The 26,469-nt window shown below is 44.1% G+C and overlaps 1 protein-coding gene and 1 long non-coding RNA gene across 3 annotated transcripts in view; one reads left to right on the top strand and one right to left on the bottom strand.

The window, feature by feature from the left end:
- SIM2 (SIM bHLH transcription factor 2) overlaps positions 1–26,469 on the bottom strand; it is a 50,850-nt gene that overhangs the window by 12,171 nt on the left and 12,210 nt on the right. For both annotated transcript variants that reach the window (XM_077119103.1, XM_077119102.1), the window contains exons 3-7: positions 25,915–26,004; positions 18,319–18,427; positions 15,286–15,371; positions 12,575–12,774; positions 8,258–8,364 (exon numbers count right to left, since the gene is read on the bottom strand). In XM_077119103.1, the coding sequence (XP_076975218.1) occupies positions 8,258–8,364; positions 12,575–12,774; positions 15,286–15,371; positions 18,319–18,427; positions 25,915–26,004 (592 nt within the window). The remainder of the gene's footprint in view (positions 1–8,257; positions 8,365–12,574; positions 12,775–15,285; positions 15,372–18,318; positions 18,428–25,914; positions 26,005–26,469) is intronic.
- Positions 16,343–20,611, top strand: LOC143648737 (uncharacterized). The gene is made up of 4 exons (XR_013158753.1): positions 16,343–16,515; positions 17,126–18,416; positions 18,611–18,703; positions 19,768–20,611. It is a non-coding gene; the product is annotated as an uncharacterized LOC143648737 (long non-coding RNA).

Here is a 26,469-nt window from a genome sequence, read left to right on the forward strand (position 1 = left end):
TTATGTCTACAAAAAATTGTCCATTGTCCCTTGGCCCAAATCAAGATCACCAAGGTTAGCCAAGAAGTTATCCTGGAGGTTCTTACACATTATATAGATAACCCCTTTCTAGTTGAAGGTGTATTAGATACTAGAGGGAAGTGCCTGAAACTGTAGAGCTGTGTTCCAGTAGCCATGTTACTTGAAGATGATTGTATACTGATACAGTGTGACTGTGTGACTGCGAAAACCTTGTGTCTGATGCTCCTTTTATTTATGGTATGGACAGATGAGTAAAAAATATGGATCAAAAATAAATAATAGGGGAAACAAATGTTAAAACAAACTAAGTAGGTTGAAATACTAGTGACCAATGAAAGGGAGTGGTAAGGGGTACAGGGGAAAAAATACAGGGAACAAAGGTTAAAATATATTTGGTAGATGGAAATACTAGTGGTCAATGAAAGGGAGGGGTTAGGGGTATGGTACGCATGAGTTTTTTTGTTTTCTTTTTATTTCTTTTTCTGGAGCGATGCAAATGTTCTAAAAAATGATCATGGCGATGAACATACAACTATGTGGTGATACTATGAGCCACTGATTATACACCATGTATGGAATGTTTATGTGTTAAGAATGTTCGGGTTTGTATGTTATTTTGGCCTGTCAGTTAAAATAAATAAAAATATAAAAATTAAAAAAAATTAAAAAGATCACCAAGGCTGACCCCTTTCTTTCCTCACTTCAGGCTGTCCCTTGCTTGCCCCCCAAGTTCTCGAGCTCAAGAAAACACAAATTTCTGCCAGCTCCCTCCACAGATAAGAGCAAGTCCCCCAAACACTAAACAAAGACAGCAGGGAGACTCCGGAGCCCCAGTCAGGGGGAATCCCTGGTTTTCTTGAGGCTCATGTCGTGAGTGTTTCACACCCGGGCTGACTGTGCTTTCTTCAACCACTACAGGCACTGGGCTAAAAACAGGGGTGGGGAGGTGGGGGCAGGGCTCAAAGATGCTCCCTCAAGGATCCCGTCCTCTTTTTATAGAAGGTTCTGTAAGGGACCCGGCACACTAGCATCAGCCTGACCTGGAGGGCACAGCTGCTAATGCCCTACCACATCCAGCCTGAGGCCCCCATGTCTTCCTCACAACGCCAAGGCACCAGGCCCATCCCAGCACCCGACTCTCACAGACCCCGGCCTGGTCTCCCCAAAGACTCCACTGCCCCATGGCCTGCCTTTCCTCATACAGCTTGACTTCCGGGAAGGCTCTGGATTATTTTTCCTTAGGCTGTGCTTTCTTCAGACCCAGTAGACTCTGGCTCCTGGTTAAGATATTTTAAGAACAATTTGCCTCAAATCCAGTGCTCCAGAGCCACTGCCTCTCTGCGCCCCATGAGGCCTCTTCCAGAGTGGCTGGGCCTCAACTCCAGGAATTCCTGGGCTTTGGACTCTGATGTGGAAAAAGCACGGCTTCAGAAAATAGGGCAGTGACCTCACTTCGATCCCTGGTGTCAACAGTGGTTGGCTTTGTTCCTGCCTTCAATTTAACCAGCTGCTAAGAAGGACCCATGTGTACATCTCCCTCTGAGAGGGGGTGGGCTCCCCCTGTGGCCTTGAGGTCGCCACAGCTGCCGGCCACCTCCAGCTGCCTCAGATGCTGTGGATGGAACGGCAGCCACCAAGGCCAGCCCTCTGTGCCCAGCACCCGGGGACAACTCCTGGACAGCTCCAGCTGGGATCAGACTGAAGTCCTTGGACTGTTGTCCTCGGGGCATAGCGGCCACCGTGGGGATCCACATGGAGTCTGGGAGGGCGGAGGCCAGAATGAGAAGGCCCGTAGGGCAGGACAAAACACCAGGGACAGCACTGAAAACCCACATTTTGAAATGATGCATCCACCTTCTCAGACTTCTCACCTGTCCTCCCCAGGCCAGCCTCTCCAGCTAACATGCAAGCAAGGGCCAGTGCCTGCCAGTTGGGGAGGACATAAAGATAGTTTTTAAAAAAGTCCCTGAAGGATTGGAACAGCATGTGGCAAAAACTTTGTGCAAACAGAACTTACAACAGTTCCGAAGAAGAAATTTAAATTTTCAGATTCACTTTATAAATTCTCTGAGAATGAAATCTCTTGAAGGCCCAACTCATTGTAATACAATGCCAGTAAGAAAGGTTTATGTTTTTAAATACTGAAGACAGGCCAGGGTAATATATCATAAACATATTATAATGGGTCAAGTACTTCCAGGGATTAAAAACAAACAAAATTTTAAAATGCCTCATCTTTAATTTAAAAAAATTTTTTTTAATTTAAAAAAAAAAAAGCAAAAAAAGCCCAGGAGCTCGGTCCCTGGGTGGCTCTAGTGGTAAAGCAGCAGCTGAACCTGCTTCCTGGGGAGGAAAGGCGGCACCTTTCGTCACCAAAGCAGATGTGGGAACAACAGAAGTGGAGCAGGTGAAGCTGGGCTGTCCTGCCACACAGGGCTGGGGCCTGGGTATGACGGGCATACCGGCAGAGAAGTGTGACCCGTGTGTGCAAGAAGACAGGGCTGGTCAGTGAGGTCTTCACGCAGCCAAAGGCTGTGGGGGGTGGAGGCTGGGGAGGCCTGCGGCAGGCCGGCCTTCACACAGCAGGATGTGGGGCCCTTCCTTCCCCTGCTCCTTCTCACTCCCCTGCCTGTCCTGCCATCACTGTCCAAATCAACGACTGCACTTGGCTCCTAAGTTCACAGCCAAGGGTCTAGCATTTAAAGAAATTAAAACAGATGCTGGCCAGCCCTAGGGGGCCAGGGGACATGGAAAGGAGGGGATGGGAAGCCTGGAGTTGGCGCCTCTGGCCCCAGTTCTATCCCAGAAGGTTCTATGCCTCAATGGGGTACCAGAGAAAGGAGATATGCTCAAATTCCAAAAGCTCCACATCCAAAGACTCTACCTCCGAAAACCATCCTCTGGTTGTCAACTCTCTTCCTTTTCTGCATTGGATCATTCCAGCTTTGGGAAGGAAAGTTAAGTTCCAGGTCATGTCATGGCTACCCTGAGGGGGATGTGACTACCCATGTCCCCAGGTAATCACAACGCTAGGAACAAGGCATAACTTCTGGGAAGACTAATTCCCACTTACCATGCTTGAGTCAGAGGTTGCCGCAGCGTTCGGCAAAGTACTTGCCATCCTCTGAGACTGCTCCTTGCTGCAACCCCCCTCTGGTACAGAGCTGGTAGAGATGGCAGAGGGGAGGCTGGGAAGATGGGAGGCAGCAGGGTGATGCCAAAGTCACACCTCATCTCCGCCAGCCTGGCTGGGGTGCACCCTGTCCCTGCCACACTTGCTGTCCACTTTCTGGGCCGCTGCTCAGGTCAGAGTCACACAACCCCAGCAATCACCGTCAATATTGCTATTTTCCACTTTCTTTAATTTGCCAAATTCTAGACCATTTGGAAAAGAAAGCTGTGCTCCCTCTAATTTCTAAATGCTTCTGGCCTTTCTGCATGTCCCCCAGGAGCCCAGCTTCTGCTCTCCCTCTCAGGCTTCCCTCAGATAACTGTAATGTTTGAAAATTCCAAATTTCAAGCAAGATAAGCCTAATTCATCACATAAATACAGAACTCTGAAATAAAACCTCCATATGGGGCTTAGTAAACTCAAGTAAGCTTGGGAAGATCGAGCCTTCTGAGAACAAAAAACAACCCACATGTTCCATTTGAAGACCGGTTTTGTGGTAGAAATTGCTGGACTTTAGCTGTGTCCCCGGTTCACCTGCTGCCCACACGGTCCACTGCACCCGTGAAGCTCACTGCTCACCTGGAAAACGAAGATAGGAACCACCCAGACGCTGACAGGCCAAAAAGTCAGGCTCGATATGTGAGAGAAGCATCTACCGTGATGGGAACACAAGAATCTTCTCACTAGCCAAAACCATGGCTTTTGGTAAGTGTCAAAAAAAACCAAACTGTATTCCCCTCCTCTGAAAAAATTCCCCACTTGCCTCTGTCAGCCAGGCAATGCAAGAACTAGGAAATGTTATTTAAAATAAAGACTTCTGGGAGAAGATGGCGGCTTAGTAAGACGCGCGGGTCTTAGTTCCTCCTCCAGAAAAGCAACTAAAGAAACAGAAACAATACGAAACAGCTCCCGGAGTCACGACAGAGACCAAAAAAGACAGCGTACCCCATTCTGGAACGGCTGAACGGGTAGGGAGAATCCACTGCGGTGAGATACCCGAGGGGTGCACGTTTTCCCGGCTGGGGTGGCTGGCGACTGGGGTCCCCTCCACGCACATGGCTCCCCGGTCTGACTGGGAACATTGGATAGCGGGGCCCTCCTGTCACGCTTGGCGTCTCGGGCCAGCTGGGCAATTTGGACCGGCACTCCCCCAAGCCACGGCCAGCGACCCCCGCCTCCACGCGCGGTTTCCCGGGCCGACTGCCCCGCAGACAAACGACCGCCACGAGCGCCACCTACTGGGCAGGAAAAGAAAAACAGAGCCCAGAGATTCCACAGAAAAACCTTTCAACCAGCTGGGTCCCACACCCAGGGAGATCTGATCAAATGCCCAGACACCAGCAGAAAATAATGGATGACACTCGGAAAATTGAAGATATGGCCCAATCAAAGGAACAAACCAATAGTTCAAATGAGATACAGGAGCTGAGACAACTAATGCTGAATATACGAACAGAAATGGAAAAACTCTTCAAAAACCAAATCAATAAATTGAGGGAGGACATGAAGAAGATATGGGCTGAACAAAAAGAAGAAATAGAAAATCTGAAAAAACAAATCACAGAACTTGTGGGAGTGAAGGACAAAGAAGAAAAAATGGAAAAAACAATGGATACCTACAATGGTAGATCTAAAGAGACAGAAGCTACAATTAGTGAACTGGAGGATGGAACAACTGAATTCCAAAAAGAAACAGAAACTATAGGGAAAAGAATGGAAAAACTTGAGCAGGGAATCAGGGAACTGAATGACAATATGAAGCGCACAAATATACGTGTTGTGGGTGTCCCAGAAGGAGAAGAGAAGGGAAAAGGAGGAGAAAAACTAATGGAAGAAATTATCACTGAAAATTTCCCAACTCTTATGAAAGACCTAAATATACAGATCCAAGAAGTGCAGCGCACCCCAAAGAGAATAGACCCAAATAGGCGTTCTCCAAGACATTTACTAGTTAGAATGTCAGAGGTCAAAGAGAAAGAGAGGATCTTGAAAGCAGCAAGAGAAAAACAATCTGTCACATACAAGGGAAACCCAATAAGACTATGTGTAGATTTCTCAGCAGAAACCATGGAAGCTAGAAGACAGTGGGTTGATATATTTAAATCACTAAAAGAGAAAAACTGCCAACCAAGACTCCTATATCCAGCAAAATTGTCCTTCAAAAATGAAGGAGAAATTAAAACATTTATAGACAAAAAGTCACTGAGAGAATTTGTGACCAAGAGACCAGCTCTGCAAGAAATACTAAAGGGAGCACTAGAGTCAGATATGAAAAGACAGAAGAGAGAGGTATGGAGTAAAGTGTAGAAAGAAGGAAAATCAGATATGATATATATAATACAAAAGTCAAAATGGTAGAGGAAAATATTATCCAAACAGTAATAACACTAAAAGTTAATGGACTGAATTTCCCAATCAAAAGACATAGAATGGCAGAATGGATTACGACCCAGCAATACCACTGCTAGGTATCTACTCAAAGGACTTAAGGGCAAAGACACAAACGGACATTTGCACACCAGTGTTTATAGCAGCATTATCTACAATTTCAAAGAGATGGAAACAGCCAAAATGCCCATCAACAGACGAGTGGCTAAACAAACTGTGGCGTATACCTACGATGGAATATTATGCAGCTTTAAGACAGACTAAACTTATGAAGCATGTAATAACATAGATGGACCTAGAGAACATTATGCTGAGTGAGTCTAGCCAAAAACTAAAGGACAAATACTGTATGGTCCCACTGATGTGAACCGACATTCGAGAATCAGCTTGGAATATATCATTGGTAACAGAGACCAGCAGGAGTTAGAAACAGAGTAAGATAATGGGTAATTGGAGCTGAAGGGATACAGACTGTGCAACAGGACTAGATACAAAAACTCAAAAATGGACAGCACAATAATACCTAAGTGTAATGTAACTAGGTTGGAACACTGAATGAAGCTGCACCTGAAATATGGGTTTTTTGTTTGTTTGTTTGTTTGTGTGTTTGTATCTTTTGTTTTTGTTTTTTTCTTTTTCATTTTTATATATATATATTATTAGTATTATTATTTTAATTCTCTTCTCTATATTAACATTCTATATCTTTTTCTGCTGTTTTGCTAGTTCTTTTCCTAAATTGATGCAAATGTACTAAGAAATGATGATCATACATCTATGTGATGATACTAAGAATTACTGAGTGCATGTGTAGAATGGAATGATTTCTAAATGTTGTGTTAATTTCTTTTCTTTTTTTTGATTAATAAAAAAAATTTTAAAAAAAAATAAATAAATAAAATAAAGACTTCTTATTCCATACGTTTTCTTTCTCCAAGCCTAGAGGCCTAATTCCCTGCCTTCCAACCCCGCTTTAAAGAACAGTTCTTCCCTTTGCATAGTCGGGGGTTTGCTTCAAATAGCCTTGCTGGATCTCAGAAGCTCCTACCTTGTTAGCTCCTGCTTCTATCCATGGCTCCAGCCCACTTAGAGCTGCCAGCTTGTACCACCGCACTGATGTCACCTGGGGCAGGCATCCTTTCGTGCCCCCAGGAGGTAGGGAAATAGGAACCCTCACATTTGCTCTTGGGGCCCCAAAGCCCTCCCTTCCAGAAAGTTCTAAGGTACACATTGCTACTCCATTCCTTCAAAGCAGATGCCTCTTCCACTTTCCAATGATTCTCAATCCTTCAAAGAATACCCTCCCTTCAGCTCCCTTGTCCTATCCTCCCTTCTCCTCCACCTTCTTTACACCTGTTAGTCAGTTCTCCCAAATGTCTTTCATTAGCAAATTCCACCCTATTTGGACAAGGAAATGTTGGAGCTCCCAAATCAGTGAATCTGACGCATAGATTTCATTCAAACACTATGCAGTTTCTTCCCTACTAGGCTTGGTCTTGAGAATGACAAAGTATTCATACAAGATCATGATTTGGTCATTTAAAAAAGGGAGAAAAAGATTATTCACAACTCTGAGTCACTAAGTACAGCAAGGGCCTACAAAGGGAAGTAAGAAACAGGCCATTCGAGTCTGCCCGGCCCGATGTCCTGGATTCCATGTCCCAGGGACTCAGAGAGGGCAGAGAAACTGCGGCTCCCCATTTCCTGTCACCTCGACGTCTATATCAACCAGTCAAGCCAACAATGCCACCACAGACTGGAGCAGCCCTGCAGCCTGCCATCCACCTCGACTAGACCACAGCCAACACAAAGCACAGCAGGAATGGAGGGTGTGTCATCTGGGCAGCGCGTCAGAAGATTCAGCTCCTCCAACTCCATGCACCACATCAAAAAGCAGCCCTGGAATGGCCGCGAGTGCAGCGGGGCCAGACTGCCGCAAGGAAGGTGCTCTACTCTACCTGAATTACCCTCTTTCTCGATTTGGATCCCAGAAGGAAAGTGCCAGTTCTTTAAACATTTCAGTGACCAAGGCCCCTCCTAGATCCAGGTGTTCCCCAAACTGCCTCCAATAGTGAATCAAATCCGGTTTGTTCACTCTTTCCAAGATGACTTCTGCCATACCAGGAACGTGTGCCCCTCCCTGAGAGAGTGGGGTACAGCGTCAGCAGCACGCACGCTGGAGCAGGCCGCTGGGGCTTGGCTACCAGCTCAGCTGCCTTCCTGCTGTACAACCACCACCAAGTGGCTCAACCTCTCTGGACCTCAGCATCCTCCACAATAGACTGGGATGATGGACATCTCAAAGCATTCTTTTATCCTCACTCGTTGGTAATATGTTAAGCACTTAGACTAGTGTCTGAGAGTAGTTTTTATACTGTTGTGATTTTTTGCAACTGGTATCCAGAGGTTGAAGAGAATTTAAGCTCAAATCAGCAATCCAGAATGCAGGCAGCTTTGAAGCATCCTACACCTGTCAGAGTTTTATTGGAAGGGCAAGCGCGTATATTTGAGAACTGGCCATGGCTAGGGACTTAACTGAGGGGTGAATGAAATCACGCTTGAGTTTAACACTTGTGTGCATTCCATAGATGATTATTTTACCAAACATGGGACATACCCCCGCCCCTGTCCTGAGAGCCTCTCCCTGGCCCCGCTGGGCAGCGTCCAGGTACTCACGGAGGTGGTGTGCGTAGCGCAGGTGGAACACGTCACAACCATGCACGTGGTGGTAGAGGGTCTTCTCTATCAGGTCCTGCGGCTCGAAACCGGTCAGCTCTGTCACCCTGGGGGAGGATGGCGGCTCAGTGAGGTTCTCTGCTCCACAGAATGTCTTTCCTTTAAATGAATATTGGCTTTGCCACCTAATCAAGTGCTAAAAGGCTCGGGGAGAATGTTGATGTTGGAAACAGAGAATGATCTTTTTTCACAAAAATAAACTCTGTGAACTCCAGCCTAGCACAGGATGTGGCACTGTTCATGAGTGGGAAGGTTCTTCAGAAACCACTGGCCAAAAGAATGCTTTGGGATGGCTTAAAATGTCAGCCTTTTTCAAGAGGAAGCATATCTGAGGATGCTTTAGAATGAAACTTGACACTGATACTGGGAGAAAGAACCCACCTTTGGGGGTATCTGGGGGACAGTTCTCGGTGAGCTTTTAAGTCTCCATTCCGCACTAGACATAGTTCAATTGGCAGTTAGTTCAGGACCCTGCACGTTGGGTGGTTTTTCCTGGTGGGAATTGTGGATTAACTGGAGATGCTTAAGCCTCGTATCAGTCAAGGACTCTTTTTAGGGCTCCCAGAAAATAGTATAACAGTGAAAAATATTGTGACTAGACAGTAAAGCTTAAGCTCTTATAAAATGAAAGGCATTTTTCCAATGCTTACATGATATTACCCGTCTTTATGCTTATCAAGCCCCAAGCATATTAATTTCCCACTTTAGCCCTTTGAAGAAAAGTGTCTCTTGACATCCAAGACCACATCACCATTAGCTTTGGGATCACTCTGTCTAAGGCAAAAGTTGCATGTTGGCTCTGGTGTTAATTCCCAGGCCTGGGGCAACTAGCTGGGAGGCACACCCTATGTGAAGGTGGCCCCAGCAGTCCTGGTGACAGATATTCAAGAACAGATGAAAGAGAGGCACGAGAAGGGATTCCAAAACAGCCAAGGTTTTGGTGAGAAGTCAGTGCTGGAGGGGAACTGAGCTAGGGAACTGGGGTGCGTGCTCACCAGGATGTGAAATGTGAGCTGTAAATTAAACCAGGAAATTTGACCTCACTTTCATTCTTCCACCCTCTTCCCTTTCTGTTGAGTTCTGCTCAGCTTTGGATCATAAATCCCTGAGACCTCATATTTCCCTGGACTCACTCTCTATTTGGTGTACACATTTCCATGGTACTCCACTAGGGTGGGGAGGAGACAGGGGCTCTAGGTGGTGGAAGAGAGACCTCCTGGAGTGAAGAGCTCATTCAAGCCTCAGGGGAGTTCGCCTAAGGGCCACCTAGAACTTCAGGCCCCATCTAGGTCTAACTCCATGTGACAAGAAAATTAAGACGTCTGGCTTTCCCCAAGAAAATCAGGCCTCTCTAGGGTGTGGAGATAAAAGTAGCTTCCCGAACCCCTTGGAAATAGTTACGGAACAATGGTCCCAAACATGTAAGTGAATCAGAAATGCATGCATTAATTTCTCTTCAAGGTGCACACTGGCTTTAAAAGTTAAAGGGAAAGGAAAGATTTTGGCAAGATGCCCCCGTTTTTTTCCAAATCGCCAATGTCTGAAGCACCAGCCACAGTTTCTAAATGAAATACCGCAAAATCCCTACGAATCAAATTGCAGGTAATGCCAAGTTCAGTTGGGTCTGGGGTTAGGCTGGAGGAGTTCAGCCAGGCCTCCTGAGGCCTTCACCCCAGCCCCTGTGACTTTGGAGCTGCTGGACTTTAGGCCAACCACTCACAGATGCACCTTAGCTGTGACACAGAAGATGATATCTCCCAACCAGCCTGGCCTCTCTGTTCTCCTTCCAGCGTGGGATAGTAATTCTTCAATTCCCTTGCTGGGCAGCCCTTCAAGGACCACCTGAGCAGCGGCCGGCTGAAAACCATGCTGACTGCAAAAAATTCTCAGCCCCTTTAAGTACCTCTACGAATAACCTGAGTTCAAAAAAAGAGTCTCAGAAGGCTCTGCTGGAAGCATCCTGACACTTAGAAGGAAGAAATGTAGGGACTTCCAGTAGAGACAGGAAGTCATCTTCAAGCTTTCCACCTTTCCTTTCTACTCCACTTCTGAAGCTGTGCAAAGGCCCTCTGAGGAATCTTGGAGCTGGCCCGGCAGGGAACAGCGTCAGGAGGATGACCCTCACTCTCTGCTTCATGTCCACAGGGCTCAAAAACACCGAAGTAAAAAAAAAAAAAAACACCCAAGTAGGGGATGCCCCCTCAGGCAATAACCTGGCCTCAGAGCTAACCTTGCATACCCTTTTCTGTAAAGCTCCACCATTTGCCCCTCAAATTTCAAAGTTGTGTTGACTGAAAAACTTGCCTCCTCCTTGCTTCTTCTAGATAATTCACAATCTCAGGGGTTTTCCTAGAATTGTCAAAGCAAAACTAGGAGACAAAACAAAAGAGAAGCAAGTGGTGTGTCCTCCCAAATTTCTTCAATACTGAACTTAAACAGCCTACTTTTCTCAGCCTACTTTTAGAAGGGGTGCGCGAATCAGGAAAGAACTCATCTTTCATCACATACTACTTTTTCTACCACACACCCAGTCTTTGAGGCAGCTGGGCTGAGGGGGCCACAAGCAGCCTTCTCTTCTACAGGCCCCTCCATCTTCACCTGCAGGAAAACAGAATTTGTCGGTATTTGGTTATTCTGAAGGGTGCTGGCATCTTTCGCCCAGAGTTATATTTACCATTTGTTTGGACTTTCTGGGGGATAAGGGCAAATCTGTGGTGCCAGCTGTTGTCATTTTTCTATCACTGACTGATTCCAAGGCACACTAACAATGAACCAAACTAGTCCACATCTCTACATCCCACCTCCAACAAGCACAGAATCAGGAAATCCTGACTTCAGGACAAGCAGAAAACAAAACGTATGTGTCCTTTCTTCTGAAAAGCTCAGTCACCCACACTGAAAGTCAGGAGTGGAGTCTTTGATACTTATTCCTGTCTGCACAGTAGAAGGATCGGAGGGGCCGCCAGACAAAGAGACACACCTTGCAGGGATATCTGGCTTTTTACTCTTCTAAAGCTTCACATCTATGGCCTATTTCTTATCTTTGCATAAAACTGAGTGGGCAGATACGAAAATGGAGACCCAAAGAGGCCTTCACTGCCCACCAGACGTGTGAGCAACTGTCCTACCCAGGCCTCCCTAACAGGCTTTCCCCCAGGTCTAGCAAAAGAATGCAATCGGTGCTTCTGCCTTCTTAATCATCTCTTTTCAGGCTGAGGGAAGGGAAGGTTGTCAGAGGCAGCTTCCTTGTCCTCATGATCAGCTGGGGTGCCCTTGAGCCGAGATGCACCCGCAGTGCCTGGTGAGTATGTGGGCAGAGCTCTCCACAAGGGAAGAGACCTCAGATGTGATGGCTGTCACAGCTTCATGCCGGCCTGAGTTGGAAGCCCACCCCTACACTATGTGGAAATGTTCCCATTTTCTTAAAGTCCAACAAGCCAGATGGACATGGAGACCTCTGGCATGACAGAACCCTGATATCACATAAAAAAGATTCACTTGTGCCCACCACCCATATTTCTATTTCAAACTCCAATGTGATGGTTCAAAAAGAAAAACAAAGCAGGCAACAAGTACTGATAATCTGGTGTTCTGGGTTGAACTGTTTCCCTGCCCCCCTGCCTCCACCATGGCCCAAGTTATGTTCAAGTCCTCACAGGTAACTTCCTCCTGTGAATGCGACCTATTTTGGAAATAGGGTCACTGAAGACGTAATTAGTCAGGATGAGACCAAACGAGATTAGGGTAGGCCCTCATCCAATATGGCTTGTGGCCTTGAAAGAAGAAATGTGGACTCAGAGACAGACAGACCCAGGGGAAAAAGCCCTGTAAAGATGGAAGAGGCAGAGGGACGGATCCACCAGCCAAGGAGTGCCAAGGACGGGTGGCAAGCTCCAGAAGCTGGAAAAGGCCAGCAAGGCTCCTCCCCTACCAGTTTCAGAGGGTGCCTGGCCCTGCCAACACTTTGCCTTCAGACTTCCAGCCTCCAGAGCTGTGAGAGAATAGAGTCCTGTTGTTTTAAGTCATCCAGTTTGTGATATTTTGCACCAGCAGCTACAGGAACTAAGATAGCTGGTTCCTCCCGATACTAAGGCTGATATTAATTCTTTCAATTCATGATTTGGTGCCACCAAATTCCCTTGCTTCGTACAACCCATTTCTTGTCAGGGTTTAGGGTAATGGTGTTGCCTTCAGGGGCCCTTTTCCACCTTTGGCATTGCCAAGAATGTCATGACTGTGGAGGTAGGTGCCACTCACCTGGAATCCAGGAATATCAACTTCAGGTCGAGGCTGGCCCTGAACATAAACATGTTACTATGCAGTTTGATTTCCGTGATGGCGCTGGGTGGGAGCGACTGGCCCACGGCCACCAGCCCTACAATCTGGTAACAGGAATCATATAGCGTCATGTCCAGCACATACTGCCTGATCTTCAAGTAGCCACTGCAGTGGATGACCTGGGGAAGAGATGGCAGATGGGCCCGAAGGCCACGGGTCAGGCTGCTGCCTGATGGCGCTGGCTCAGGCCTGCTCAGTCACCCAATAGCGATGGAAACACTCCACCCAGCCACGCTGGCCAATGTTCTGCTAGGAGATCTGATTCATTACTCAGAAGAAACAAAAGTAGGCTTCTTTCTTATGAACCATATTGTAATGAAATATAAGGACTGGCTTACTCAATTGACCATGTTCGAGTAATTCCACAAATGAAGGTTAATATATACTGGTTTCTATAGTATACATTAATCTATATTAATATAAATTTATATTACATTAAATGTACTAATTAAATTTAATTTTATTGATACTCTATTATTAGAGTATCAATAAAATTGCATTAATATTGTATGCAATTAAGTCATTTCCAAATCGTGATCCAATGGAGAAGAAAAGGCATTTTTTTCTGTATGCTGCATGGTGGGGGTCACATTTCGTTCTTCTTCCATATGAGTATCCCATAATTGCAGCACTATTTGTGAATTTTTTGTTTGTTTAGTTTCTTGTTCATTTCTTGTTTGTTTGGGGAAGCGCATGAGCCAGGAATTGATCCCAGGTCTTCTGCATGTCAGGTGAGAATCTACCACTGAATTTTACCCTTGCACCTGAGAAAAGCATTTTTGATAGTGAACTTTTTGCCCCAGAACACTCATTTCTGTCATTAAGATGCCAGGTCATCTTCCTATTTGATTAACTTTGACATCTGTTAACTTGATATTTCTACCTCTTGACATGCTATATCACTTCAAAAAAAAAAAATGTGAATTCTTCCAGTAGAGTAAAAAAGGCCTTCATTTAAAATCTATTTCTATTTTTCTGTATTTTTACTTATTTTACATTACAAATTTGTATACCTTTGAAATAAGCTATAAGCTAAAGTAGCTATGTAGAAACATCTCTAATTGCTATAGCCAAAAACCATACAGAGCAGAGACATTTGTACAGCCTCGAACCTCAATAACCAAAGCATTTATACAAGTTACACTCAATAAAACCTTGAGAGGCTCTCGACCATCCCAGCAGCCGTGATGGACAGCTTAAGTTTTAGCCTTAAATTATCCTTTCCAAAACCTTCCTCCAGGATTCCTGAATCCATTCACAGTCTTTAAAATTAGATCAATCTTAAATTCTTCTAGTTTATTCTCCCTGATGAAGAAACTGAGGCCCAGACAGACAACGTGTTTTGCTTATACTTGGGAAAGTTAGTAAGTAGCAAAAACCGCTCAAGACCCAGTCTCCTGAAGAACCTCTACTGGGCGCATGCTTTGCCAGGGGTGTGGGGGGAGCTCCCCTCCCTTGACCCACAGAGGCAGAGTCTGGGGCAGCAAATGGGAAATGTACTCCCAAAATTATAAAGCCAGGATGAGGTGAAGGGCAAAGGGAAGAGCTTGCAGTGGGGCTCAAAGGAAGGATATGAGGAAGGGCTGGCATGGGGGTAGGTAGGAGCAATCCAGGAGGAGGCGTCAAAAGCCCAAGGCACAAAACCACACAACTGTCCCCTCTCTCTTCACCCCACCCACATCCTTCCTCTTCTGACATGCAAATGCTCCTGGGAAAAGGTTCCTAACGGTCTCCAACTCCAAGAAAAAGGGGTTTCAGACCTCTTTACTCTGATGAGGAGAGAAAGCAATTCAAGGCCCCTGGAAGGGGGTGAAGAAGCCCCAAAAGGGGAGGAAAGGGTTGAAGGGGGTACCTGGAAGCTCAGCACAGACATCCCTGACTCCACAGTTGAGGCACCATGTCATCAGTGGGCTCTAAGAGGTGCCCAAGTCCTGGCGAGCAGCCAGGCCCAACAGAAATAAACAGAGAGAGGCAGCCAGGGCTGGGTTCAGAGCTCCCAGCTCAACTGCTTTAGCATGACCTGCTCTTCTGCCAGGCCCTTCTACCCTCTCAGCTCCCGCCCTTAAGTGTAGAAAATGGGGCCAATAATACTTCAACGGGCTGGTAGGACCATTAATTAAATCAACTCAGTGGGAAGCTGCAGATGAAACCTCTACTGTGTGCCTTGGAATGGGTCCTGTTTCTGTTATGCACATTATATGTTTTTTACTGGATTTGGTCAGACGTTCCGAGGCTCTAGGCTCTGATGACCCACTAGCAGCCACGGGACCTGGCCTTGGCATATGGATTCTCAATCACTTCTAGGGATCGTGCACCAGGTGGGGTGGTCTGTTCACAGGGTCATCCAAGTGGGTGCCAGAAAAAATGTTACCCAAGCCACTTTAATTCCTCACCTTATATGAGGAGATCCAATCAGGACGAGACTTGCAAAATGCCAGCTCTCGCCTTTGCTCAGAACCAGCTGTGAGCACCATCATCAGAGAGGGAGGTCTACACTAGTTGGTAGGAAATGTTTTTGTTCCTGTTCCTTCCTTTCTGTAGATATTCTTGAATGTGAAGCAAAATTAAAACACAGTGAGGAGCCACAGGCTCTTACACCTTTGCGCTCACCTGCGCAGGGCCCCCCGTACCTTGTATCCACTGCACGTCAGGCCCGCGTTTCGTTTCGCCAAGACACACTTCATCCGAAGAAAGAAGGACCTCTCGATCTCATACTCTGAAAGCAAGAGTTAGGTTTGATTGGTAAACCACCCCACGACGCTTCCCCCATCTGAATGTCACCCTTTCATCCCAACAATAAGTTCTCAGCCCAGACTCTGCACGCAGAAATCTTCCGCACGTGGACAAGGACCGGGTGGGAGGGTCAGGCCGGCCAGTCCTGGGATGGCCTCCCTGTGCCCCAACAACAGGGAACAGGGAGTAGCACCTCTGAAACGCCAACCTAGAAGCAAGGCAGGGACCGTGGGTAGCGTGGGTTTGTACGGAGCCCGTCCCTTCCCAAGGGCCACAGAGTGGCCGGTGCCTTGGCCAGCCTTGGGGGAGGTGCCCGAGCCTGCCAGAGCAGCCCAGAGCAGCTGACTTTCCTCCCGGTACGAGTCACAAGCGCAGTCCCTTGCCCTGGCAGAGGGTGTCTGCCACATGACCCGCCCCTCCTGCCAGCTGCGGCTGCGGTTCCCAAGCAGTCTAACAAAGTGGAAAGGTGAACAGGTCCAGACAGACGTCCTCGGCTAGACCCACCTCCTCCATCCCCGCCCTTCCCCAGGCCCTCACTCTCCACACTTCCTCTGACTGGACCAAACAGTTTCCTTCCCAGGCCTCACATACAAAGCTCTGACCTTGCTACTGCAGATGCAAATTAATCCCCTAAGAAGTTCCTCTGCTCTGCTCTGGGAAGTGGAGCTCGGCACTCTGAGGTGCAAACAGAAGTGGCAGCGCCTGTGTGAGGGGGCGGTCATGCCCGCTTTAAACAGCCATTTTGTTGTAGGTTAATAAGTTAATTTTTAAAGAAAGGTAACCGCGAGGAATGGAAGCAAGGTCAGTCTCCCTGCCTGTGTGAGGCAGGAAGTGTTCTCTAAAAGTGGGGAATCACCTCAGAGCCTTATTTTCCCACAGTTCCTCCCGCCGCCATATTTGACCCACAAGGCGTCTCGCCGCCCTATTTTCCCACAGTTCCTCGCGCGGCAGGGGAGGCGGGTCCGGGCGGCCGGAAACTTCCGCTCAACGTGGCTGCGTGTTGGAGCCACTACCGGAGGTGCGCTGAGATGTAGAAGGTCAGGTCTGGAAACGTCGCCCAGGCAGGGATGGACCGCCCAGCTGAGGGGAGAACCCATTTCTTAAGCAGTTCCCATAAAACAGCAGAGGTCAGTTCAGGCACAGAAAATCAACCTGGTGAATAAGCAGCCAAGGAGAAAACCCAGGGCTTGTGGACCGCAAACCCCACACCTCTTGGTTGTCTGTTGAAATGAATCAATATGCGATCCCCACTCTCCCACCCACTCTCCCAGACCCTGTTGCTTCCCCTCTTGGGCTGTTACTACTCCTCAGCCTTGAATCCCATGGCAACTGGGGATGGAAGGGACTGATATTTCCAAGATTCATCTTCTGTATATACTTTCTTTTTTCAAAGCTATTTTATATACTTTTTTTTTCAAGGCTATATGACAGGAAGGATAAAACGAGACCAGGGCTGATTTATGGGAGAAAGTCCACTCCCATGCAATTAACATACTGGGTAATTTTTTTTTAATAACAACAGGATTTTCTGGAACATTCTCTAAGACTCCCCCCTTCTTTGTCCAGCTTTAAGTCACCCACAGGGAAAGAATCGGGTATAGGTCCAATGATCCATCCTATCCTCATTTTATTAGGAATTATTTCTTCAGAATTACTATGCATGTTAATGTATGCAACCTTGCCGTTTTCCGGGAAGTATGAATCAAAACCAGAAGTCTAATTCACTGCCTTTTCCAGCTCCTCCACTCCTCTGGTCCCAAAGCAAGCTGCAACTAAGCCCCCCAGCTCATCCAGAAACCAACACCCCAGTCTGTCTCCGGTGAGAAACTCTTAGGCTCACAGTTACTGCTTCTGGAACAACAACACAGGGGCCTCAGAGCTGAGTCTGCAAAACTGACTGCACGTCTTTCTCTTTTCCTCCTGGTCTTGGGAGTTCTCCTTGTGTGTCTTCCCAGCCCTCATCACAACTGTAATTTAAAGAGTCATTTTTGTCATTTTTGCTCCATGTCTCCTCAGCTGGGCAGTAATGATATGTCTTTCCTAATTCCCTGCTTACCACACACTAGGGATTTAATCAAAGGTGTTAAAGGAAGAAACAGATCGGCCAGCAGGTGGAAGACATTGTCCCCAGATCGCGTCTGGTGTTTGAATGTTCCTGCCTCCATCTAGACCAGGGCTTCTAACCTGATGTCTGCCATGGCATAACAGCCTACAGGTCCCTGTTCGGAAAAAAATGTTTTTTTAAATGCATAAAATAAACTAAAATATATAGGGTTGTAAAAGAAACAAACTGTAAATCTAAATTTAAAACATTGTGATATGGTTATAAATGTGCTTCATTATTAACACAGTAAATATCAAGATCCTGCGATTTTGAAGTATGATTTTGAGGGAGTGAGGAACATATGTGAAATTTCTAAGTATCTGTAGAAATGATGTTATAGGAAAGTATCTGTGATTTCCGTTGTTGGCAAAGCCATAGGTAACCAGTAACACTAACACGGTTGTCCACAGTCATGATCAGAGAAAAAGTTAAATCTCAGCTAGAAAAAAATAAAGCTGCAAATTTTCCCATGCAATTTCACAAGCCCCCTGCACTCTGTCCTTGTACCCATGGGTTAAGAAGCCCAGGTCTAAATCCATGACACTGCCACCCCTGGAATTCTACGCTAGGAGCACAGTAAGTAAGGAGCCTTTTATCACTTTTCTTACATCCTATCCAGCACCTAATATGGCCCCTAACACCTAATAGGGGCTTAATAAATGTTGGTTTGAAGGACAGAGGGATAAAAGAAAAGCACCACGGGTGGAAGTTGGGTGTTTTCCAGAGAGGCTTTGGCTAGCCAGGCATGGGGGAGGAAAACCTTGAGGAGTGATTTAAGAGTGTGGTCATGTTTTCATACTGGTTTCTCTGGGTTTGGAGGAAATACCTTGGAGGAGGTGATGGTGAAGAGGCTGGTGGGCCGCAAGGACTGCCGTCATCTCCTCATGGTCAGAAGGGTGGATGTACTCATAAATACTGTTGCCGGTGAGCTCCACCTGCCACAGAAAGGAAGGTTCAGAAATGTCCCCAATCTCTCTCCAGGTGGGGAGGGGGCAAGGTGCATACCCCTCAACCAGGCTCAGGGCTCGGATCTCCACTTACCACCCACACCCTCATCAAAGGCAGAAACATTTTTCCTTTTCCCAAGCAGCACTCTGCCCTGTCTCCCACACCCACAGTGAGGCCAGAGAGCTGAAACCTGAGCTTAGTGGCAAGAGAGTCCTTTGCAGGAAGAGCTGGAAAGCGAGGGATGAAAACGATGGGCCACAGAGGTAAGTCATCCTAACAGCCCCGGGCGGCCTCCTGCCTACAGAAGACAGCTGAAAGCTCACATAAGCCTAGGCTCTGTCCACCGCCTGCACTGTGTGCTGTCTGGGGCCTCCCCAGCTGGTAAGTCTAGCTGCCACTTCCAGATTATGCCCCCACTCCGTGAGGGCCTTGTCCACTAAGGACCTGGCCGGACAAAACCCATGGTGGTGGCTCTGCTGTGCCCAAGGAAGACCCCCACTCTGACAGGGGCAATCTCACTATCAGCTCTGAGTCCTGCCAGGCCTCTTTCACATCCCAAAATAAGTCTCGGGCCCACCTAGTCCAAGGTGGCCTGGGCAGATTCTACAGTTCCCACCCACTGGTACAGCGGGGTCTCTGCAGAGTCTGGGGTAGGGGTTGAGCCATGAGACACTAGTGTTAGGCTGCCACCCCAACATCTGGACACTGTCTACTTCTGGAGGTGCTGAATCTTTCCAGACCCACCCACACCCCCAACAGAGGATGTAGGAGAGGGCGCTGTTGCTTCGCAGGAAAGATCCAAAGTTGTAATCTTTATACAGAGGAACTGGGTATCTCAAATACTGACCTTGGGAACCCTGCAGATGGTTCTGCAAAACACATAGAATGCCATGAGAGAGCAAGTGGCAAGTTCTCAAAACCCAGGCCTTCTCACCCATCTTACAATGGGCAGTGGGCACAGGCGGTAATAGAAACGTCATCTTCCTAGCAGCCTTCTGAGCAGAAGCCAATGGATGCTATTCTTACAGCTACAGTAGTGCTAGGATGGGGTGGGGTAGACAAGGGAAACCAGTAGGTGTACCCCAGTGTAGCTTACAGGGGTCCAGGGGGTGGTGCTAGAACTTCCACCAAGGCCAAATGGGACCCTAAAGCCCAGGGTGGAAAGAAACTAGAAGCCCCTAGAAATAAACTGCTCTGAAGTGGCAGAGTAACTTGGGCAAGTCTGCAGGATTTGTTCTCAGCCTTGTCCCCGTGGGAGAGGGTAAACCAAGAAAGGGGAGGCGAATGGGGCTCCTTTGTGCCTAACTACACCCTCGTTATTTTTAAGCATGTCCCATAGTATGCTGCATCGGGAAGGCAATCCAAGACCCATGGCTCTCGACCAGAGGGGAGCCAGCATGCCCATCCACAAAGGGGCCTGACAGTGCCATATCACGCAGCTAGACAATCCAACTGAGTATTTTAATGGAGACTTCTGGCAGTCACCACTCCAAATTAGCATCAAGGCCATCAGCTCTTTGCTCCGGCCCAGAGTCAAGAAATGTAACCCAGTCCTCAAAGCCAGTTCTTCCAATTTGTTAAGATGCATGAGTTGCCTTTTCATTCAGAATGAATCATGTTTTCTAGCCGCCTAAGTAACCGTGTCCTGAAAATGGCCTTCACAGTTCTATTTTCTGCACTATTCATGGAATATTTCTTTCCAAAATTGTGCAAACAGAGCAACACAGAATCCTATTACAAAAACCCTCCCGACCACCCACTTAACACTCACCTCCTAAGCCTGCCATCTTTCTAATGATCCAAATGGACATTTGCCGATGTGAACAGTTATTACATGATTTCATTAAAAAAATAAAGAATAAAAATGAACATTTTTTCAAGTCACTCCTGTTGATCCTTAAGAAATTTAAATAACCAGCAAAATTGAAGCCAGCCATTTGGAACAGGTCAATCTCCTTTTCTCAGAGCACAGCTATGAGGTTCATTGGACAGGGAGTGAAGAAAGCTAATCAATAGGAGGGCTGCTTTTTAATTGATTCATAATTTCAACAGCTCACTTTATAAATGGCAAACTACCAAAACAATATTATTTGTATTGTTCTGTCATTTCTCCCTTACCGACATTGAAAGGGAGAACAATAATTCTGGCTTGCTCTAAATTCTTTTGTAGAAAGAAGTAATTTTTTGAAGAAACTTCATATACCTGCAAAAAAGATTTGCATCTATGCATAGGAATTATACTTGAATTTAGCTTCATCTTTTTACAAAGTGTTTTCAGAGTTCCAAAACTTTTTCAAAGTTCCAGTTCTTCTCTCATGCATGCAGTGAATAAGAGCAAAGGCTCATGAATTAGAAAGCTTGGTTTTCTGAATACTTGGGTCAATTATAAAATGAATGTGAAAGCTTCAAGGCTGTCTAGAAAGTAAAATAGTCTCCGACTAATGGAAACGTTTTTGAAAGAATAAATTTTGGAATGATGAAGCAGTGCTGACCTTGATTAAAAATTATGGTCCAACATGATGTTTCCTGTATTTACCTATCTATTTCTGCTTTTGAACATTGAAAGAAATGTAACTACCCCATGACAAAAAGGAAAACTTACAGTCATTGCCATAAAACCCCGCAGGTCGCATACATCAACCTTATCAAAACAGACCTTCGATGTGATATTTTAGTATTTATAAAACCCTGCTAACTACAAAATAAATTACTCTCTTACTAAGAGCTTTTTAATGTTTTGCTGAATAGCGTTTCTTCAGAGAAGAATCCAAGAAAATTGCATATGATAAATACGGCACTAAATGGACAAATTCTGTGTTGGGAAGAGGCGAATTACTCAGTACTCTGAAAACGCTCATTACTCCCCTTTGTCAAATGCAGTAAATTAAGCATTTTAAAATAAGATGGTTTGGATTTCAGGGTTCAAGTCTGCCAACAAACATAAAACTATCCTTTCTCTTTACAAGTGGAAGGAATATAGGGAGTCAGTGCTTGATCAGTACAGCATTTCTGCTTAGGGTGATGGAAAAGTTTTGGTAATGGATGGTGGTGATGGTAGCACACATTGTGAATGTAACACAACTGAATTGTAAACTTGAAGGTGGTTAAAATGGGAAATGTTATGTTGCATATATGTTACCATAGTAAAAAAAATTTTTAAGAACCTGTAGAACTGTACAACAAAGAGTGAATCTTAATGTAAAGTATGGACTTTAGTTAATACTGTAATTATAATAATAATGGGTTTATCGGTTGAAACAATATACCACTCTAATGCAAAATATCAATAGGAAAAACTGTGTTGTGTGAAAGGAGTGGAGGTTTATGAGAATTCAGTACTTTCTGAATGATTTTTCTGTAAAACTACAACTGCCCTAAAAAATTAAAAAAAAAACTTTTTCTAAGAAGAAGAAAAAGCGAAAGGATTATGCCTCCAAATAGCACCACAGTTATTTTTATGGTTGTGTTTCTGGCAGTGATCTGAAATATTAAAAATTTTTATGTCTCATAAACGATTATTTCATGCATATCTATATTTATTTGCAAACACATATTAGCAAACTACGTGCTATATAATGTATGCAACTTTGGTAAAGCAAATTCGAACCACAAGGACACTTAAAAATGGTTGAAGAAACACACAGCGGGTATACAGGGCTTTTTTCTTCCTCCAATGTGAGCAAATCAATTCCTTTAACCAAAACACATGGACCCTAATCATTTAATAAATCTGTATGGGTAGAGTGCTTCCCCAACTCTACCTTTATGCTAACAAGTTACACACACACACACACACACACACACACACATCAGGTTGTGTTTTCAAATCAGAAGCCTGACTCCATCTACAAACACTTTGACCCTGGGCTGAGGGGAAAGCTTACATTTTGTGGGTTTTCTCTGTTATCTTTTTGGTACCAAAGTTTGACCGCAAAGATCACTGTGTTTCTTAATTCAAAAACAAAATAAGGCCGGCCATGGTGGCTCAGTAGCAGAGTTCTCGCCTGCCATGCCGGAGACCCGGGTTCGATTCTTAGTGCCTGCCCATGCAAAAAAACAACAACAAGAAAACTAATAAAATCCACCAGATGAAGTACATTGTCTTTTTCAACACCTGTAAAAAAAAGTTTAATAAAAAGCTTATAACACATAAGGAATCATTTTTCACATCCTAAATAGAACATTTAGATAATTAGTTATTTGGATAGTTCAGACAAAAATAAATAAAGCCACTTTGCTGTGAATTATCCACCCAATTACAGCAGACCTAGAGGCTTATGTTTCCTAGGAGCTTCTAACATAGAGTTTAAAGCTGAATTAATGTGATGTCACTCCTTAATGAGATAATGTCATTGATAATAACTGGAAGTTCTTGGAACACAGAATAGCCCCATGTAATTACAAGCTATTACTACTATTGTTATTCAGCAGAAAACCTGTTTGAAAGGTAATGGCCTCACCTTGAATTTAGACTTCTCTAAAACTGTGATAATAGATGCTTGTTGTTTCAGCCAAAAAAAAAAGATATTGGCCTCAGACTACTGGAGAAAATTTTATTGATACTTTTATCTCTGGTGATTTTTTTTTTAATCTTTAAGTTTATTTTAATTTTGCTTTCATGTTCGAATATTTGCCTGACTTTGGTTAGTAACAAAATTTTTTTAAAAAAGAGAAGTTGAGTATTTGACATCATATTCAATATATATATATATTGTACTATTTAAGCAAAGGCGACAGAGAAAAATACACATTGTGATTCTGTCTAGATTTTCTTCTGGGAAGTTAATCGTGAACAGGAGGTAGATTTGAGGGGAAAGTTTGTTGTTGCTTATTTAAACAGTTCACCAGGGAACACTCCCCAGCCACTAAGGAGGGGTTCACATCTGCGTTAAAGTGTTTCTATAGCTGCTGACTAATGTTATGATAGTTCCACAAAAAAAGAAGAAGAAAATTCAGTTGTTCTACACAGCTGGTCAATTTTACTTGTCTTTTTGAAAAAATCGAGCCTATTAAATTGACATTTCCACTGCCAACATTGAGAAAAAAGTTCCTCTACAACTTTCTTGGAAAATAGTAGTGTATAACTTTCCATTTTGAAATTATGATATAATGCATTTCACAAAACAAACAAGCAAAAAACAAACCAACAATTCAACAAATGGTTCTGCAATAACGGGATACTCACATGCAAAAAGAATTACGACCTCCACCATAAAGCATACAAAAAAAAAAAAGACAAAGAAAAGATTATGATATAAAGTTTTAGTTCTTCATTATGACCAAAAGGAAATATAATAATTTTTATTGTGATTTTGCCTATATTTCCTTCTGTGGAGTTAATCATAAATTAGAGGTATGTTCACTGCTTATTCAATATTTTGCCCATTCTTAACTATTATGTCCATTGATAATCAATTCTATTTCCCACATGAAAAAGAAAGAAAAAAAATGATTGCGAGAGAGAGATGTAGGATGCTGGACTGATGAGTCTGACTGAATGGACAGGACTGTTTTGGTTGCACCAAGAGCCTTAAGATGTGCTAGCACATTAAATGACCACACAGCCCAAATTTGCACCCAACAAAGGTTGCTACATGAAGCAACTTTGTCCTCAATGAAACAGTGGCTATGCCTGGTTTCTGTAGACAGATGATCCCTATAGTTTAAAAACCATATAACATGGATTCTCTGATCTGTTTCTCACCTCGATTCCAAAAAGGATGTGAAGGGTCACATTTTTTTCTTCACTTAAGTTATTAATGGAAAGTGTTTCCTTTTTTGCTTTGACTCCTAGGAAGCTCAGATCTAAATTTAATATTCAATTACAACAATTAATTTAAATTATTGTTATGCTATCACTTTAAAAGTGTGAAATGTTTTATCTCTTTTGTTACTTTTTACTGCAAGACTACAAGAGTTTATATAAATTGGAATTGAAAAAAGGTATGTAAGCCAATCAAGGTCACTGAGTCACAGGCCAAGTCAGGACTTGACAGGGTGCAGTTAAAGGACCCTAAGTAATTGCAAATAGACCAAGGTGGAAATTCAGAGAGTAATAATGTTTTTCATTGATAGTATTAATTTTGGAAAAAGATAAAAATAATGAATTTCATATTCCCAACAGTATTTCCCACTCTGTTAGTACACTAAACTCATGCATCAAATAGGCATAAGAGCCAAGAAGTTAAAAAATCTTAAAAGATCTGAAAAGATTTTTTATATTAAAAAAATCTTTATATACATAAAAAAAGAAAGAAGTTCCCAAATAATTTTAAAGGACTTTGTGTAGGAAATACATAAGGACATAAACCCACTTGGAAAAGGATATGCATATACCTACATTGGAAGAGACATTTGTAAACAAAAGGCCAGTTTTAAAAAATGTATCAGCAGAAAATGAAAAGGAATACACCAGCAGCAGGTTTTCAAATTTGGTAATTCCATTTTCCAATGAGAAAAGCCAAACCATAGTAATGGACATGCTTTGTTTGGCTTAAACACATCAGGGGCCTAGTGCAATAGAGATTACTTGTGCATCTCCTGGGAGTCCATTGTTTTATCTTCAATTAATTCTAGTTCATCTTTTAATTTTGATGAAAAAACCCCGTTTTAAGTAGCTCAAAATGTAAAGAAACATTTTGTACCTATATGTATTTTAAAATGTGACTTTTAGAACCAAAGCCCACTCTTGTTAAAATCAGAGATGCAAATGGGAACATTTTAGACTTTTCCAACCCACTCCCATCACCTACCCAGACAGCAGCCAAATCACCCACCAAAACCTTGGCTTGTGGGGTTTAGGTAAAGCTGAGTCCACCTCTTTCTTCTACAGAATAACCCTCTTTTCAGAAGACTTGCTCCACTTTTCCAGAAAAAATAATCAATAACAATTAAATGTTGTAAAGAAACCAAGGGCTTTGCTATGCAAAACAGTAGTAAACTGAGTTTTATGAGTATCTATCACAAACATGTAAAATGCTTTACTGAAATGACCACTGAACTGGAAAAACTCAGGAAAAATGACCCTGAATTCCATGTGAACACTCATAAATCTACTCACCACCACCACCCCCATCCCCACCTAGCACATTCTGCATGAAATGTTCTACATCAGCTTTCCTTTCGTTCTCAGCATTCACAGCACCATGTGCAGGTCAAGTCCCAACTGAAAAGCTCCCCTTCGTAAAGCCCTTTCTCACAGTATACAGCATCATTGTGTACACAGCAGCTTCGGGTACCAGAATGAATCTCAGGACAAGGCGGACTAAGATATACCAAACACTAACCTCAAAGGAAAATGTAGCACGGGGAACAAAAGCCCCACGGGACGTTTAAGAAGATGATTTTGCAATTTTGGATTGCATTCGCACACAAAGGCAGGCGCTTAAACAGTCTCATTTTCTTTCAGGTTGGGTAAGGCTGTCAAGATCTTAATTATACATTTTGATTGCGCATAAAATTAGGCAATACCTACCTGGGACAAACCTAAATGTACAGAAGCTGTTTCCGATATATACATGATTTTGCCATCAGATGCTACCACAAAAACAAATCCATCCAACGTCTGAAAAAGAGAAAGTTTCAGGGTAAGATACGAGAGTTGCACTTTTAGAGTTAAAGCTAATAGTTGTATTGTCACTAGAATGGAGGAATGTACGAAATATTATTATCGATGTGTTTTTTAAGTGCAAAAACGGTGCCTGGTGCCATAGGAAAGATTGTTTCACATGCTTTTAAAGCACTCTAAAAACAATCTTACATCCGCCTTGCAAAAAAATCATGCAAAACATTAGAGAATTCCTATTATGCTCAGTTTAAATGTAGTAGTAGCTTTATTGTTTGGGCTTATTTTAGCACTTAGCACAAATCCGGAGTTCTATGGTACTTAGGGGAAAATCTACCACCATATAGACCATTTTATGTCATAATTGGCAGTCGTTTATACCACGAGGACATATGCTTTATTTGCCACAAATGCTTTATTTGCCACAAATTTCTAGTTACCCCTAAGTACCACTTGAATAATAAA

This window comes from Tamandua tetradactyla, chromosome 10, assembly GCF_023851605.1.
Source record: "Tamandua tetradactyla isolate mTamTet1 chromosome 10, mTamTet1.pri, whole genome shotgun sequence".
NCBI lineage: Eukaryota > Metazoa > Chordata > Mammalia > Pilosa > Myrmecophagidae > Tamandua > Tamandua tetradactyla.